The sequence below is a fragment of the Pseudophryne corroboree genome, chromosome 1 (assembly GCF_028390025.1).
Source record: "Pseudophryne corroboree isolate aPseCor3 chromosome 1, aPseCor3.hap2, whole genome shotgun sequence".
NCBI classification, from domain to species: domain Eukaryota; kingdom Metazoa; phylum Chordata; class Amphibia; order Anura; family Myobatrachidae; genus Pseudophryne; species Pseudophryne corroboree.
In genome coordinates this window covers 936923659-936942720 of record NC_086444.1, presented here as the reverse complement: position 1 = coordinate 936942720, position 19062 = coordinate 936923659, and the positions used below count along the sequence as shown (strand labels likewise).

The 19062-nt window shown below is 41.3% G+C and overlaps 1 protein-coding gene across 1 annotated transcript in view; it reads left to right on the top strand.

Annotated features, from left to right (window-relative positions):
- Nucleotides 1–19062, top strand: part of LOC134918481 (uncharacterized) — a 93438-nt gene that overhangs the window by 49243 nt on the left and 25133 nt on the right. Inside the window, exons 12-14 of the mRNA XM_063920368.1 lie at nucleotides 10404–10476; nucleotides 11274–11341; nucleotides 11630–11757. Of these exons, the coding sequence (XP_063776438.1) occupies nucleotides 10404–10476; nucleotides 11274–11341; nucleotides 11630–11757 (269 nt within the window). The remainder of the gene's footprint in view (nucleotides 1–10403; nucleotides 10477–11273; nucleotides 11342–11629; nucleotides 11758–19062) is intronic.

Genomic DNA, 19062 nt, shown 5'->3' with positions numbered 1-19062 from the left:
ATGACACTTTGAAAAAAACAAACTCGAATGGATTCGGTACCTGAGTAAATTTTCACCATAGAGTCGCAGTAGCTATATATGAGCATGGACTCAGACATGTCTTGAAAATGGTATTGGCATGTTATAGGAGTGTCTCTGAAGTGGCTGTGAACTCCATCGCTCACATTGGAGGCCATCCTGTGATGTCGAATCTGTGTCTAGCCTGGTGCTAGTTACAGTATGATGGTGAGACTGATGGTTGCATCTAAAGATGTACAAGCATGATGCAGTGTCTGAAGATGCTCGCAGTGGGCGTCTCAGTCCTTGCACATTCATATACAGGGCTGTACACCAGGGAAGGGCTTGTAGAGGTATTTGCATAGAATTGCAGATATGCCACCAACAAAGGACGCACACATGGACGCCGCTCAGGTTCAGGCCCACAGTATCAGGCCCACCTGTCACCTCTCCAAATCAGTGCACTTTAGTGGACATCAAGGGGCACAGGGGAAACCAAGCTGATGTGGCAGCCCACTGGATGTTGTGCATTGTGTCATATCATTGTATATGAAAGACCTTCTTACTTTGCTGCTCTTCTTTCTTAGGCAATATAAAAAGAAATTAGAACAAATATTGCAAAACTACAGCAATAGCTGCAGAATAGAGACAGTAATACACCTCACTGTATAAAGGAATTCAGAATACCCATCATCTTGACCAGGGAAAAGCAGTGGATGTGGTATACTTAGATTTTGCAAAAGCCTTCGATGCAGTGCCTCACAGGAGACTGTTCATCAAATTAAAGGAGCTTGGCCTAGGAAAAACTGTTTGTACATGGATAAGTAACTGGCTGGATAACAGGGTACAGCAAGTAGTGGACAACGGGAAGTCCTCAAGCTGGACACCAGTAGTAAACAGAATACCACAAGGGTCCATACTTGAGCCACTACTGTTCAACATATTTATCAGTGACCTAGAAATGGAAAGCACAGTGTCAATCTTTGCAGATGATACTAAACTGTGTAGGGTAATTAACTCGGAAATAGATGTGGAGTCTCTACAGCAGGCTTTTTCAACGAGTGTCCGTGGCACGACCCATTGCAAGGTGTGCCGCGGAGCCAGAGCAGCTTCCTGTACCTTCAGAGTGAACTGTTGGCCCGGGCTCTTCTTAGAGGATCAGTCATGCTCCGGCCATGACCTATGCCTTGGTGACGCGGCGGTGTGATATCATAGGTCACGGCCGCCGCGTCTCACCACTCTGCCAGCCCACCCGCCTGCATACACATCTTCCAGTTCCCGTCTGCATCCACAGCTGTCCTTGCCCACCTACATCCACACCTGCCCGACCGCCGGCTGCTCAGTATTCGCAGCACTCCACTATGAACAACCCCCGCCACTGCGGGACAGAGAGGAGGACAGCTGACCGGTAGGGGCTAATATTTGTTATGTTATTTCTCCTGTGGGGAGCAATAGGATTTATGGGGGGAACAATGTGAATAATTCACTGTGACATGCAAATAATGGGTACAACAGAGTGCGCTAGTGGGCTAGATGGTTCCCAAATGTGAAGATATCGTAATCCTTTATACAAAATAAAAAGGTGATATAATTCCCATAAAAGAGGAATCAAAATACTTCCTTTACTACTTCATCAAAATGCTCAAAGTTTTCCAACGGATTCCATATGCAAAGGAAACAACAGAATGGCATATAGTGTAGTAGGTATATACAAGGATATTTAATGACAAAACTTTTCATAAAATTTCAGCGTGTGATAAAACACTTATACACACAAACAAAATATAAAATGGATAAGTAAAAAATACACCCAAATGAAGGGTGATGTTTAGGGTGGAGGATTACCAGATAGTAGCGAAAATCAGGCCTTAAGATGTAGTGATAGGGTGTTTGGCTCCGGAACCTCGTTCCCTTGACCGTATTCCCCTTCTGTCTGGTTCTCCTTTTCCCAATTAGATAAAGGTAGACACTCCACTCTCCAGCTGCAACGCGTTTCGGGGTATTCCCTTCCTCAGGCAGTGAGGGTGGAGTGTGGTGGACTTCCTTTTAAGCTCCCTTCCGTGATTACTTCCAGGTTAAAGGTCAAATTCATTTTTTTAAAACATTATTAAAACTTTCCACAATACATATTATTATATTACTTAAGAACTATTTCCATTATCATCCAATTTATAATCAAACTGTTTAAAATTTAGTCGTAAATTAATGAAATTATTAAATTTTATATGTACATTGACCGGAAGTGATCATTATACAACTTCCGGTATCGACCTCCCAAAGATGATCCGCAAACATCTTTTAATATCATGACAAAACAAACTTCAATAATATCCGGGCTCCTTGATCATTCATCTATATGATGCCAGGAGTCTGTAGTGTTGTGTCCACACCCGGCGTTGTATCCGCACCTGGCGTCGTTTCCTCGTGGAACGCATTTGGAACGCATCACTGACTTCCTGTTAACTTGCGATGACGTATTTCCGCTTCCGTTCGGGGCCGTTAATAGCATGTAATCTCCCCATATTAAGTCTGGATTTTGCAGTCATATTATTAACACAATTTATATAAAAACTTATACTATTAGTCCTGCATGTATATATATATGGAACGCATTCTGGAACGCATAATAAGTATCCAGTCACTTCCGGTGATGCGTTTCCTGTTTAGTCCTGCTGCTTCCATATTATTTGTTGGCAACAAATTCTTAACACGATAATGCCTACAATTAAAACAACCAATATTGAGTCAATTAGATTGTGATGGGGTTACTAAATAAAATTTGTATATATAAAGTACTAAGTAGATGTAATATAGAAACATGTATATAAAATCGTGAACTATAGTGGGGAGACAGCTTAAAGGAACCACTTTAATTCAAAGTCTGCGTTCAGACCTTGCGGCATGAGGCTCTTTACTTTATGTATCCACCTCATTTCGCTCTTGGCCAAGCGTGTAGCTTCATCCCTTTGTTTCCAATTGTTCTTGATGTTTTCAATCGCCAAGAAGCGAATGATATTTTTGGTCGAACAGTTGTGCTTCTCTTTAAAATGATTAGACAGTGAATGTGTCGTCAGACCCTTTTTTATATTTCGTATATGTTCACTGAGCCGGGTTTTTAAGGCTCTACTTGTTCTCCCAATATACACAAGATGACAACTGCATTCTATAAGGTATACCACATTCGTGGTGTGACAGGTCATAAATTGATTTAATTTGTAATTATTTTCATTTACTGTAAAATCTTCATATTTTGATTTCTCCATCTTGATCTCCCTACATGCTTGACATGTTCCACATCTGTAGAATCCTTTATTCCTTATAGGATGTTGATCTTGATAGGGCAAAGCACTTCTGATCAGTTTGTTTTTAAGGTTGGGAGCCTTCCTATAGATGAATTTAGGCATTTTTGGAATTACTTCTTTCAATATTGGGTCCTTTAATAATAAATGCCAATGTTTCCGCATGATGGATTCCATTTCTTGTGTTTGTGGCTATATTGTGTAATGAACGCAAACTGTGCTTTTTCATTATTAACTTTCTTGTTCTTGGAATTTTCCAGTAGTTCAACTCGATCTCGATTAAGTGCGTCTTCCTTAAACTTTTCTAGTTTCTCTTTATTGTAACCTTTCTGCTCAAAGCCCTTCTTCATGACGTCAATTTGATCTTCGCAGGTTTTTATATTGCTACAATTGCGTCTAAGTCTGAGAAACTGACTTTTGGGAACACTTGAGAGCCAGTTGGCATGATGTTCGCTTGTCACGGCTATATAATTATTTGCGTCAGTTGGCTTCTTGAAACATTTAGTTTCGATCTTTCCATTTTCTACATAGAGAGTAAGATCAAGAAAATCAATTTCTGTTTGGCTCGTTTTAACAATTAATTTCATATTGAGATCGTTGGAATTAAGATTTTCTGAAAAGCAGTCTAAATCAGTTTTGTTCCCTTTCCAAAAAAAGATTATATCATCTATATATCGATGCCAAAAGGGGAGATCTTTACCGAAAGCTTCATTTGTTTTGATGTTCTTTTCTTCCCAATATGACATATAAAGGTTAGCAAAACTTGGTGCAAATTTTGTCCCCATTGCAGTCCCAACTAATTGATTGTAGTAAGTGCCGTCAAAATAAAAATAATTATTCTTCAGTATAAATTCTATACCTTCCAGCAAAAATGCCTTCTTATCTTCTGAATAATCAGTTCTTTCCAAATAATACCTAACTGCTTCTAGTCCTTTGTCGTGCGGTATGTTGGTATATAATGCTTCCACGTCTGCAGTTGCCATCCACATCTCATGCGACCATTCCAAAGTGTTGATCTTCCTTAGTATATCTGTTGTGTCTTTAAGATGGAATTCTGTTTTAACCACCATCGGTTGTAAGTGTGCATCTATAAATTCCGATAGGTTCGCAGTCAAACTTCCTATCCCTGCTATAATTGGTCTACCTGGGGGCTTTATAGGATTCTTATGCAATTTTGGTAGTATATATATGGTGGGAATTGCAGGATCTGTAACATTAAGATATTCAAATTCCTTCTCCGTAATGGTTTTTTTATCTAAATGTGTTTTCAGGAGCTGATTGAGACTGTTTTTCATTCTTGTTGTTGGATCATTCCTTAGTTTGGAATAGGTCTTTCCATCATTTAATAGGCGATACACTTCCTTGATGTAATCTTCTTTATTCAAAATGGCAACCCCCCCCCCTTTATCGCAGGGTTTGATAATGATGGTTTCATCTTTCTGTAGAGACTTAAGTGCGATTCGTTCTTTTCTTGTAAGATTCCATTTCTTTGTCTTTATTTTATCCAATTTTTCCATGTCTTCAAGTATTGATTTCTGGAAGCTATCTATTAAGCTACCCTTTAAATGCTTTGGGTAAAATGTGGATCTCTTCTTAAATGATCTTCCCGAGGGATCCTCTGTTCCTTGTTCGTTTTGGTCTCTGGTTAGGAAGAATTTTTTAACTGTAAGTTTTCTTATGAATTTTTCAATGTCTATGAAGACATCGAAAGAGGAGGTCTTATTGGTAGGTGCATATTTAAGACCTTTAAGGAGTAGTTTTTCTTCTGTACTAGTTAGAGTCTTGTTACTTAGATTGAATATTTTCCCTTGTGTGGTTTCCTTGGTCACATTACTCATAGTGGTGGAGATAGCCTTATTCTTTTTCTTTTTCTTTCTCTTTTTATCCTGACCTCCTCTTTTTCCTCGTCTTCTTTTGATTAGAACCAACTACGAAAATAGAGCAATGATGAACACAAGAACTGAGTATTGGAGACAAGAAGATGCTACCCCTTTTCGGGCAAGACGCCAGCATCGAAGGTTCTAATCAAAAGAAGACGAGGAAAAAGAGGAGGTCAGGATAAAAAGAGAAAGAGAAAGAAAAAGAATAAGGCTATCTCCACCACTATGAGTAATGTGACCAAGGAAACCACACAAGGGAAAATATTCAATCTAAGTAACAAGACTCTAACTAGTACAGAAGAAAAACTACTCCTTAAAGGTCTTAAATATGCACCTACCAATAAGACCTCCTCTTTCGATGTCTTCATAGACATTGAAAAATTCATAAGAAAACTTACAGTTAAAAAATTCTTCCTAACCAGAGACCAAAACGAACAAGGAACAGAGGATCCCTCGGGAAGATCATTTAAGAAGAGATCCACATTTTACCCAAAGCATTTAAAGGGTAGCTTAATAGATAGCTTCCAGAAATCAATACTTGAAGACATGGAAAAATTGGATAAAATAAAGACAAAGAAATGGAATCTTACAAGAAAAGAACGAATCGCACTTAAGTCTCTACAGAAAGATGAAACCATCATTATCAAACCCTGCGATAAAGGGGGGGGGGTTGCCATTTTGAATAAAGAAGATTACATCAAGGAAGTGTATCGCCTATTAAATGATGGAAAGACCTATTCCAAACTAAGGAATGATCCAACAACAAGAATGAAAAACAGTCTCAATCAGCTCCTGAAAACACATTTAGATAAAAAAACCATTACGGAGAAGGAATTTGAATATCTTAATGTTACAGATCCTGCAATTCCCACCATATATATACTACCAAAATTGCATAAGAATCCTATAAAGCCCCCAGGTAGACCAATTATAGCAGGGATAGGAAGTTTGACTGCGAACCTATCGGAATTTATAGATGCACACTTACAACCGATGGTGGTTAAAACAGAATTCCATCTTAAAGACACAACAGATATACTAAGGAAGATCAACACTTTGGAATGGTCGCATGAGATGTGGATGGCAACTGCAGACGTGGAAGCATTATATACCAACATACCGCACGACAAAGGACTAGAAGCAGTTAGGTATTATTTGGAAAGAACTGATTATTCAGAAGATAAGAAGGCATTTTTGCTGGAAGGTATAGAATTTATACTGAAGAATAATTATTTTTATTTTGACGGCACTTACTACAATCAATTAGTTGGGACTGCAATGGGGACAAAATTTGCACCAAGTTTTGCTAACCTTTATATGTCATATTGGGAAGAAAAGAACATCAAAACAAATGAAGCTTTCGGTAAAGATCTCCCCTTTTGGCATCGATATATAGATGATATAATCTTTTTTTGGAAAGGGAACAAAACTGATTTAGACTGCTTTTCAGAAAATCTTAATTCCAACGATCTCAATATGAAATTAATTGTTAAAACGAGCCAAACAGAAATTGATTTTCTTGATCTTACTCTCTATGTAGAAAATGGAAAGATCGAAACTAAATGTTTCAAGAAGCCAACTGACGCAAATAATTATATAGCCGTGACAAGCGAACATCATGCCAACTGGCTCTCAAGTGTTCCCAAAAGTCAGTTTCTCAGACTTAGACGCAATTGTAGCAATATAAAAACCTGCGAAGATCAAATTGACGTCATGAAGAAGGGCTTTGAGCAGAAAGGTTACAATAAAGAGAAACTAGAAAAGTTTAAGGAAGACGCACTTAATCGAGATCGAGTTGAACTACTGGAAAATTCCAAGAACAAGAAAGTTAATAATGAAAAAGCACAGTTTGCGTTCATTACACAATATAGCCACAAACACAAGAAAATGGAATCCATCATGCGGAAACATTGGCATTTATTATTAAAGGACCCAATATTGAAAGAAGTAATTCCAAAAATGCCTAAATTCATCTATAGGAAGGCTCCCAACCTTAAAAACAAACTGATCAGAAGTGCTTTGCCCTATCAAGATCAACATCCTATAAGGAATAAAGGATTCTACAGATGTGGAACATGTCAAGCATGTAGGGAGATCAAGATGGAGAAATCAAAATATGAAGATTTTACAGTAAATGAAAATAATTACAAATTAAATCAATTTATGACCTGTCACACCACGAATGTGGTATACCTTATAGAATGCAGTTGTCATCTTGTGTATATTGGGAGAACAAGTAGAGCCTTAAAAACCCGGCTCAGTGAACATATACGAAATATAAAAAAGGGTCTGACGACACATTCACTGTCTAATCATTTTAAAGAGAAGCACAACTGTTCGACCAAAAATATCATTCGCTTCTTGGCGATTGAAAACATCAAGAACAATTGGAAACAAAGGGATGAAGCTACACGCTTGGCCAAGAGCGAAATGAGGTGGATACATAAAGTAAAGAGCCTCATGCCGCAAGGTCTGAACGCAGACTTTGAATTAAAGTGGTTCCTTTAAGCTGTCTCCCCACTATAGTTCACGATTTTATATACATGTTTCTATATTACATCTACTTAGTACTTTATATATACAAATTTTATTTAGTAACCCCATCACAATCTAATTGACTCAATATTGGTTGTTTTAATTGTAGGCATTATCGTGTTAAGAATTTGTTGCCAACAAATAATATGGAAGCAGCAGGACTAAACAGGAAACGCATCATCGGAAGTGACTGGATACTTATTATGCGTTCCAGAATGCGTTCCATATATATATACATGCAGGACTAATAGTATAAGTTTTTATATAAATTGTGTTAATAATATGACTGCAAAATCCAGACTTAATATGGGGAGATTACATGCTATTAACGGCCCCGAACGGAAGCGGAAATACGTCATCGCAAGTTAACAGGAAGTCAGTGATGCGTTCCAAATGCGTTCCACGAGGAAACGACGCCAGGTGCGGATACAACGCCGGGTGTGGACACAACACTACAGACTCCTGGCATCATATAGATGAATGATCAAGGAGCCCGGATATTATTGAAGTTTGTTTTGTCATGATATTAAAAGATGTTTGCGGATCATCTTTGGGAGGTCGATACCGGAAGTTGTATAATGATCACTTCCGGTCAATGTACATATAAAATTTAATAATTTCATTAATTTACGACTAAATTTTAAACAGTTTGATTATAAATTGGATGATAATGGAAATAGTTCTTAAGTAATATAATAATATGTATTGTGGAAAGTTTTAATAATGTTTTAAAAAAATGAATTTGACCTTTAACCTGGAAGTAATCACGGAAGGGAGCTTAAAAGGAAGTCCACCACACTCCACCCTCACTGCCTGAGGAAGGGAATACCCCGAAACGCGTTGCAGCTGGAGAGTGGAGTGTCTACCTTTATCTAATTGGGAAAAGGAGAACCAGACAGAAGGGGAATACGGTCAAGGGAACGAGGTTCCGGAGCCAAACACCCTATCACTACATCTTAAGGCCTGATTTTCGCTACTATCTGGTAATCCTCCACCCTAAACATCACCCTTCATTTGGGTGTATTTTTTACTTATCCATTTTATATTTTGTTTGTGTGTATAAGTGTTTTATCACACGCTGAAATTTTATGAAAAGTTTTGTCATTAAATATCCTTGTATATACCTACTACACTATATGCCATTCTGTTGTTTCCTTTGCATATGGAATCCGTTGGAAAACTTTGAGCATTTTGATGAAGTAGTAAGGGAAGTATTTTGATTCCTCTTTTATGGGAATTATATCACCTTTTTATTTTGTATAAAGGATTACGATATCTTCACATTTGGGAACCATCTAGCCCACTAGCGCACTCTGTTGTACCCATTATTTGCATGTCACAGTTTGTTATCTAGGTATAAGGGAATACCATTGGTTCAAAGGGGTGCTGCTTAATAGGGGTTCACTTGGCGCCTTATTAGCTCTGTAAATATATCTATACAATGTGAATAATTCATATGGGAAGTAATAGGATTTATGTAGGGAGCAACATGATTTATGTGGGGAGCAATGTGATTGTTTTTTCTGTGTAGGTAATGTATGTGTGGATTTGTTTTTTACTGTGAGGGTCAATGTGTATTTTTTTTTTTTTTTCTGTGGGTGAACTGATGGTGTGCCTTGGCAATTTAAAAATATTGTTTGGTGTGCCGCGAGTAAAAAATGGTTGAAAATCACTGCTCTACAGAATGACTTATCTAAACTTGAAATCTGGGCGTCTAAATGGAGAATGAGGTTCAATATAAAAAAATGCAAGGTTATGCATTTCGGAACTAAAAACAAACCTGCATCCTAAATATTAAATGGGGAAAGTCTAGGGGTAACAGTATTGGAAAAGGATTTGGGGGTACTCATTGATAATAGGCTTAAAACCGTATACAATGTCAAAGCGCAGTAAAGAAGGCAAGTAAGGTGCTAGTGTGCAGAAAATGGGGAATTGAGACAAGGGATGAGAGTGTAATCCTGCCGCTGTACAAATCATTAGTACGTCCGCACCTGGAATATTGTGTTCAGTATTTGGCACCACTGTATAAAAAGGTTATCGGTGAACTCGAAAGGGTTCAAAGGTGAGCTACTAAATTGATTAAAGGGCTAGAGGGACTGGATTACGAGGAAAGGCTTACTAGGTTGAATATGTATACACTGGAAAAGAGGCGTCTAAGAGGAGACATTATTAATATCTTCAGATATGTAAAGGGACATTACAAAAAGTTATCAGAGGAATTATTTATTAAAAGAACTCTGTTTAGGACACGTGGGCACTTGCTGAGGCTAGAGGAGAGAAAATTCTGTACGTAACGTAGGAATGGATTCTTCACTGTTAGGGCAATAAGGATTTGGAATTCCCTGCCAGGGAAGGTGGTAATGGCGGACTCTGTAAATGCATTTAAAAATGGATTGGATAAATTTCTGATTGTTGACGTTGATAATCCGGGTAGAACATGATTTATAGTTGTTAACTAGTCATAAAGCATTACTTCAGCAGGTACATTATAATCAACTCAACTTAATACAGAATACAGGTTGAACACGATGGGCATTTTGCCTCTATTCAACCTCAATTACTATGTTACTATCTATGCAAGTCCTAAAATCTGTTCTCGATGAATGTTGTAGTGATTAAATAAGAATAACTCATTCTCCAAATGGCACAGCTATGTTATCACTGAACGCGTGCTGGCTCTCATTGTTACTAGGGAGGAGTGACACTGTTTGGTCTGAAGTACAATATCGCTGTTGGCATCCTGTTTATTGACGCCTGGCTTAAAGGTAAAATCAGACTATCATGCTAGCTTATTTGTGGGGCTTTTATAGGCTATCCTTTGCTGGTTACACATAGGCTTACCATACTATCCCTATAAACTGGGATGCTCATGAATTACACAGGTTCTGTGGCTGGCTGACTTCAAGCCTGCATTTTACCTGGTTGTAATCTGCCACAGAACCTGTGTAATCCATCACTGCCCCGTGTTTATTGTAAGGCTAGTTACACAATCTAATACATTAGCATTCTATGCAAAGACTGGGAGTTTATAGGCCCAGAAGATTTTTCTGATGCTGAAATGCACACGTCACACATTGCAGGACAAATGAAAGCTGTTTGGTGGAGTTTGTGGGCAGAAGAGTTTTCTTATTGAATCTGGCTTAGGGCCTGAATCTAGTTTGTATAGAATTGCACAGCCGCTTTGCATATAAATCCAAAACAAGCCCTTGGTGGGAAGTCTGCTGGAGATCCAAACTACAGGTACAAAGGACAGATGTCTGCTAATTGGAGAACTGTGGTTCTCATCCAATCAGACTGCCGATTGATGTTCCTGAAGCTATCCAGCAAAGTATTCCCTATTATTAGACATGGGTCCCAGGTGGATGGCAGGAGCACTGGGCAGAACCCTCACATGTACTAGTGTAGTGTGGGTTGAGGAGGAAAACTCCTTTAAGTACTATACAGATGGAAACCATTGTGATTGCTGCAGTCCCCCCTTACTGATATCTCATATAACTATAGTATACAATAAGTGTACATTGTTGCTGCAGGTGGTGTAAGATGTAATACATTTTTACTTTAGGCGAAGGACATTTCTACTATTGCGGAAAAGTGGAGGATTCAGCCACAGCAGAAATATCCCGATCTCAGGTATATTACTCTATATGTCTGGATGTTTCTGACACAGTTCTAACACAATTAGAATCATATCTCTGTATTCACATTGACATATCTAAATATACTGTAAATACAAACTAAGAATGAAATGTGGTTGACCAACAGAAAGTCTGTAGGTGTTATTTCAGGAGGCTAATGCTGCTCCATCAGACAGAAATGTATTAGAGTGCAGTTATTCTCATTCAGAAGCAACTCGTATTTGAAAAGACAACATAATAATTTTTAAACTACAAGATATGTGCTGCTTCCATCCCGCTACAGGTCTGGCAGTGGATAAGGCACCAAGTGAAGTTAGAGGATGACAGCAGAACAGTCACAAGGAGCCTGGTCCATGCCCTAGTACAGGAAGTAGAGTGTCAGCTTGATGATGAGTCACACCTTTCTGATCGGTAAGTGGATACTCGTAAAGGCAAATGGCCTTACTGCAAGGGGCATGGCATTGCAGGAAAAGACTACCTTATACACATTATGCCACACACCACAATGCCCCTAACATATTATGCCCCACAGTAAAACTTCTAATTACATTTAAATTGCCTGCACATTGCCAGGGGTTTCATGTGCTAGGTGTCATGCTTGTTGCCAGGGGTTTCATGCTCTGGGTGTAATGCTCGTTGCCAGGGGTGTAATTCTCTGGGCATCATGCTCGTTGCCTGGGGTTTCATGCTCTGGATGTAATGCTTGTTGCCAGGGATTTCATACCCTGGAGGTGTCATGCTCATTGCCAGGGGTGTAACATGTTGGCACCACCACAAGTGCTGAGTGCTCCCACTTCTGGGTAATGCTGCAGTGCTGCGCCGGGACAGGGAAGTCAAACACTAGAGGTCAAGTATGACCTCTAGCATCTGTCTCCCTAAAGGCGACAGACATTTTAGGAGGGACATTAGCAGATTTACATGCGGACGGCTAGTCTGGCGCCTCCCAGCCTCCGCAGAGGCTGCAGGGCCTGTAGTTACATCAGTGTGCATACACACTCCGACCCGCTAGCGATAAATCATCCATTGTCTCGCAAGGCCGATATATCGCCTAGTATGTACACAGACTAACTCACAGTTGTCACAGTATCATGTGTCAGATCATTCAATCAGACCCGCGGATCCCCGCAACCAATCACAAGGGAGACGTGCACCAGATTAACTATTTAACGCTGTCCGAGCACACCAACCCACATATCATTCTCCCAAAAGAAGGCCTCTAAGGGCTGAAATGCATTGGAGCACGCCAGCACCTAAACATTCAGCACACCTGCAAGTCGTGACCAGGACCCCGGCATTGGCGCATGAGACACGCCACATGACAGTCACGTGACCGAAAGTATTTGGAAACAGCGCATCCATGCAGAAAAAACACTGGCGGAGGAGGATGAAGCACAGTGGCACGTAGGATCCAGGTAAGTCTCTGTACAGGGGGAGGAACACAGCAACCAGCACCAATAGGAGTATCCCACCCCCCAGATTGCAACCTACCTGTAGCAGCAAACGGCGCCAGTGGATACCCACTGCGGGACGCACCACAGGTTGCCGTACTGCGACATTAACCTTAATGGCCCAGCCCAGATTCCTCTGTCAGAAGAAGAAGACCTGGTACTACCGGAACCACACTTGCCCCAATGATAAGGTGCACATAAACGTATGCAGATAAGCGGGACGCCGCGGTCTGTAAAAACCAGATAAGCCTGTTAACACCTTTCACAGCAACATCAATGGGAACAGACGCTTTAAGCCTATCAGCATCCATGAACTGTTAAAGAGACACAGACTCTATCACCCAATCTATTGTATTACAGTAATTTAAGAAGAAAGAAGAAGGCTGCGCTGCCAGAGGAAAGGACAATATCAATCACTAAATGTGTAAATTTTAAGAACAATTTATTAAAAAACAATAACTCATTAAAAAAACAGTATTCTGTGCAAGATAGTATGCCAAATGCATGCATAAAGGTGAAGTTTTACCCAGGTGTTGGTTCAGGACATGTGTTTTGTATTCTATAGTATCCGTTCCAAATTTTACCCTTAAATAGTAGAAATGTCCAGTTAGAATCCACTGTGGAAAGTCCCTTTTAGATGATATTTAGAGAGTCCATTATAGGTTCCATATGCCGCTAGAGGGTTAATTGCAATGTCCCATGAAATGGTGAGTACCTCATGCAGTGCGGAGATTGGATGGTGCCTCTCTGGGACTCCTCTGGATAGCTGGTGAACAATGAGGGCTGGTTCGGGTCCAAATCAAAGTTGTCCTGTTCCAAAAGATGAATACCTTATACCTTATGAATAGGTATTCATCTTTTGGAACAGGACAACTTTGATTTGGACATTGCAATTAACCCTCTAGCGGATTCCTGATTTGCTTTAGCACCCTTGGGATCAATGGAATCGGAGGAAACAGGTAGACCAGCCGGTAAGGCCAAGGCGACGTCAGTGCATCCACTGCCCTCGCCTGAGGTTCTCTGGTTCGTGAGCAATACCAGTGAAGCTTCTTGTTGAGTCGAGAAGCCATCATGCCTATTTGTGGGCAGCCCTACCGGTCGATGATCTGCTGAAACACCTGATGGTGAAGTCCCCACTCTCCTGGGTGGAGATCGTGACGACTGAGGAAGTCCGCTTCCCAGTTGTCCACTCCCGGAATGAAGATTGCAGACATTGCCCTTGCATTTCTTTCTGCCCAGAGGAGTATCTTTGACACCTCTTGCATGCAGGCCCTGCTTTTTGTCCCTCCTTTTTGATTGATGTACGCCACTGCAGTGGTGTTGTCCGACTGCACCTGGATCACTTGATCCCTGAGCAGAGGAGAGGCCTGAAGCAGAGCATTGTAGATCGCCCGAAGTTCCAGAATGTTGATCGGAAGAAGGGCTTGGTGGGCTGACCACCTGCCCTGGAACTGATCCCCCTGGGTGGTAGCTCCCCTTCCTCACAGACTCGCATCCGTCGTGAGGAGGATCCAATCCTGAATCCCGAAACTTTGGCCTTCCAGTCGATTGGAAGACTGCAGCCACCAGAGGAGAGAAATGCTGGCCTGAGGTGACAGCCGAATTATCCGGTGCATCTGAAGATGTGATCCAGACCACTTGCTCAGGTGATCCAATTGGAAAGTCCTGGCATAGAACCTTCTATACTGGATCGCCTCGTATGAGGCAACCATTTTTCCCAGCAACCATATACACAGATGGATGGATACCAGAGTAGGCCAGAGAACCATGCGGACCATCTCCTGAAGTGTTCTCGCCTTGTCCCCTGGGAGAAACACTTTTTGGGCCGCAGTATCCAGTAACATACCCAGGAACATGAGCCTCTGAGTTGGTTCCAGGTGAGACTTCTGTAAATTGAGGATCCACCCATGGTGTGACAGAAGCTGGATAGTGCGGTCTATATGGAGCAATAAAAGCTTCCTGGATCTTGCTTTTATCAAAAGGTTATCCAGACAAGGGACAACATTGACCCCTGGATCAAAAGTTGGAACATCATTTCCGCCATCACCTTCGTGAACACCCTCGGAGCCGTGGACAGGCCGAAGGTTAGTGCCTGGAACTGGTAGTGATCGTTTAGCAGGGCAAACCTCAGATTGGCGTGATTAGGTAGCCAAATTGGGATATGGAGATAGGCGTCCTTTATATCCAGGGAGACCATGAACTCCCTTTTTTCCAGGCCTGCAATCACCGCTCGCAAAGATTCCATTTTGAACTTGAAAACCTTTAGGTAAGGTTGGAGTAGTAACCCTTTCCCTGTTGTTGCAGAGGCATTGGAACAATGACTTGGGATTGTACCAATTTTAGGATGGCCTGTTGCAGCGTAACACGCGTATCCTCCAAAGCTGGTAAGCTTGATTTGAAAAATCGTTGGGGAGGAGCACTGTCGATCTCCAGCTTGCAGCCCTGGTAAATGAGGTCCCTGACCCAGGTATCCTGGCAGGAACTTTCCCAGATGTGGCTGAAGTGACACAGCCGAGCTCCCACCTCGAGATTCCCTCGGGGTGGGTGGGCACAGTCATCCTGAGGCCTTAGTGGAAGCAGTACTGGTGCTCTCCTGAGAACTGACGATCGCTGGTTTTCTTGGCTTACCTCTGGTGCCTCTAGCTGCGTTGGAGGCACCTCTGGCCCTAGATGTAAACCTGTTAGACCGAAAGGACCGGGTAGACGGCCCTGGGTAGGAAATGGCTAGCCAGCGGGGCTCCAGAGGAGAGAAACGTGGATTTCCCCGCAGTAACTTTAGAAATCCACGTATCCAATTCTACCCCAAAGAGCCATTCCCCCGAAAAGGGGAGAGACTCGACACTGCGCTTGGATTTTGTGTCTGCTATCCACTGACGCAACCACAAGGCCCTGTGCGCTGACACTGCCATAGCAGTGGTCCTAACATTAACATTGCCTATCTCCTGGAGAGAGTCACACAGGACGCATGCAGTGTCCTGAATGTGCTTCAGGAGAGTCACTGTAGTGACCAGGGGCATATCTCCTGAGAGGCCTTCCTGAATCTGAGTAGCCTAGGAATGAATGGCATGAGTCATCCAGCAACCCGCTATGACCGGCCTTTGAGAAAGACCCTCTGCTGTGTAGATAGACTTTAGTGTAGTCTATCTTATATCCCCAGGGTCCTTCATAGCGAAGTAGCCCGGGGCCGGCAGTACCGCCTTTTTGGAAAGGCGCAAGACTGATACGTCCACAGCCAGGGGTTCTTCACAGAATTTTCTGCCTTCAGGAGCAAATGGGAAAGTGTGCAAAAAAACGTTTTGACACTTGGTACTTTTTGTCTGGATTTTTACAGGCTAACTTAAACAAGTCATCTAACTCTGCAGAATCAGTTTAAGTGACACTGGGCTTGTTCTGTGTGAAGAAAAACTACTGCTGTGATGCAGTGTCCTCTAGAGGGAGTTTTAACACATCCCGCATAGCCAAAATGAGGGGTTCAGTACCCTGTGTAGAAAGGTAATCTCCAGTAATAGGTTCCAATTCCTCCCCCTCCTCCAGTATTTCCTCATCTGAATCAGATATTAATGCAGGTAACCTACGTTTTTGTGGACCTGAACTAGGGAGGGGGGACTGGTAAGCCCTTGCAGCCAGATCTGCAACAGCTTGCTGCAACTGTTGTGTCTTTTGAGCATTTGCAGTGAGCGGAGATGACATATCCGACATATTTTTAATAGCACCTATCCAGGAAGGCTCTTGACTCTCCCCCCCAGTCCCCTCACTGAGCTGAGAGAACTGACTACATTGTTCAGAGGATAAGGAACCAGACGTAGCAGGAGAGAATCTGGTGTGACATACACTGCATAATTGGTGTTTTACCATGTCTACAGTAACAACACTTATATACATATACACACAGACAAGCAATATGACAGCAAGCCTGCCCTTACTGTATGTGAGAAGGAGACAGAGAGAGAAGGAGACCAGCACACCCCAAGCTAAACAGCCCCAGTGAGGCTGTAAGCTGATATATCACAGTATAACAGCAAAAAGGAGAAAAAAAGAGACTCTTTTGTGGGCGCACTCTTAACATAGAATAATATATGAAATATTGTAGATAAATATAAAATTCAACTTTTATTGATATCACAAAGATAAAATAATCAGTGGTCAGTGAAATAACTAACAATCAAAGAATTAAGCAGGTGGCAATCTAATGCCGATACTAAATAGATCAATAAAGTAAGATAACAAAAAAAGATATTACAATGAAATTTGTAGCAATTAAATGCTAATAATATATAATAAAAATAATAAATTCCGGCTGCCGGGGTTAAATCAAAATATTGTGAGGGATTAACCTGGATATGCAATGGTACAGTCGAGCCACAAATATACACTTGCTCTGCGCTTGTAGTGCATGAAAAGGAGTAGCAGTAGGAAATAAGATGGCAGAGTGATTCTGCTGTCAGTGTTAGATGCTGAGCATTCTATACTCTACTGCACTGAGTCTTCCTCAAAAGTCTCCTACTTGAGAACTGACCCAGCCCAACACTGATTAGCTTCCAAGATCGGACGGCTTTGGGCGTTTCCATTGTGGTATGATAGTAGAGAAAATGAACGGTAATCAGAAGCTCTGGAATCACTGATGAGAGTTCACGAATTAAGCAGCATAAGTAAGAGAAATTGCAAAGATGAAAAGATAAAGATGGATCTGCTGCCAATGTTAGACAGGGCTATAACCCTGAATCAGTGGTAAGAGTTCTCGACTTTTTTGTTTGTAAACGTTATCTTCTGTGCAGTTGCGCCTAAGTCTGAGAAATTACCCTTTGGGAATATTCTCAATAGTTGGCGGGAAATGTGAGCTTGTCTGATATAAGATACTGTTGGTAGCTGTATCTTTTTGAAAAAGCTCCGTGGCTAGCGTCCCATTGTCTGACTTGTAAATGTTGAGATCTAAGAATGATACCTTATCTTTGCTTATTGTGTGGGTCAAAAAGATATTGAGGTTGTTGTCGTTCAGAAGATTAATGAAATCAAGTAAGAGTCGTTCATTGCTGTCCCAGATCACAAGAATGTCGTCTATGCATTTAAGATAACATGAAGTGTCCAAGAGTTGTCTCCGTACTTCTTCTTCATACATTGTGGTGGGCCATAGCACGATATTGCCCCCCTTATCAGAGGGCTTGATGACAATAGTTTTTTCAACAAATCCGGGGAACAGCGATGGGAGCAGCATGCGCTCCCACGTATGCCAACCTGTTCCTCGGTTGGTGGGAGCAAACAATAGTGTTCAGCGATGACAATCATGAGTACACACAACATATCTTGAACTGGCTCAGATACATAGACGACATTCTTGTGATCTGGGACAGCAATGAACGACTCTTACTTGATTTCATTAATCTTCTGAACGACAACAACCTCAATATCTTTTTGACCCACACAATAAGCAAAGATAAGGTATCATTCTTAGATCTCAACATTTACAAGTCAGACAATGGGACGCTAGCCACGGAGCTTTTTCAAAAAGATACAGCTACCAACAGTATCTTATATCAGACAAGCTCACATTTCCCGCCAACTATTGAGAATATTCCCAAAGGGTAATTTCTCAGACTTAGGCGCAACTGCACAGAAGATAACGTTTACAAACAAAAAAGTTGAGAACTCGCGACACTATTGCAAGCCCGTGGTTACAGTAGATGTTTCCTCAAGAGAGCTCAAAATTCTGTTCTCAAAATTAGAAGGGATAACTTGATATTTCAAGATAAACTGAAGAACAAAAGAGATGACTCTCAGATTCGGTTTGTGGGTACTTTTTGCCCAGAATGGCGCCAAATAAGAACGGCAATTCATAAACACCTACCAGTCTTGCATTTGGATGCAGACTTGTTACCCCTTTTGGACCCCACTCTCCAAATAAGTTGGAGTAGATCCAACAATATGAAGGATATGCTTGTTCAGAGCCACTTCACACGCAACCCCATCAAATCTAAAAATATAAAAGGGTCCTTTCCCTGTGGGAAGTGCAAAGCTTTCCCCCAGATTCAGATAACAGACAAAGTAAAAGACAAATGGGGACAAGACATCCCCATATGACATTTTTTCAATTGTGACACACAGGGCTTGGTTTATTGCTTAATCTGCAGTTGTAATCTACGTTACGTAGGTATGACCACGATGAAATTCAAAACCAGAATTTTGGAACATATGGGAACAATCAGAAATGCCGCATTGGACCTGTCAAAGGGTAAAAAATTAACATCAGTAGCTAGGCATTTTCACGCTCAAC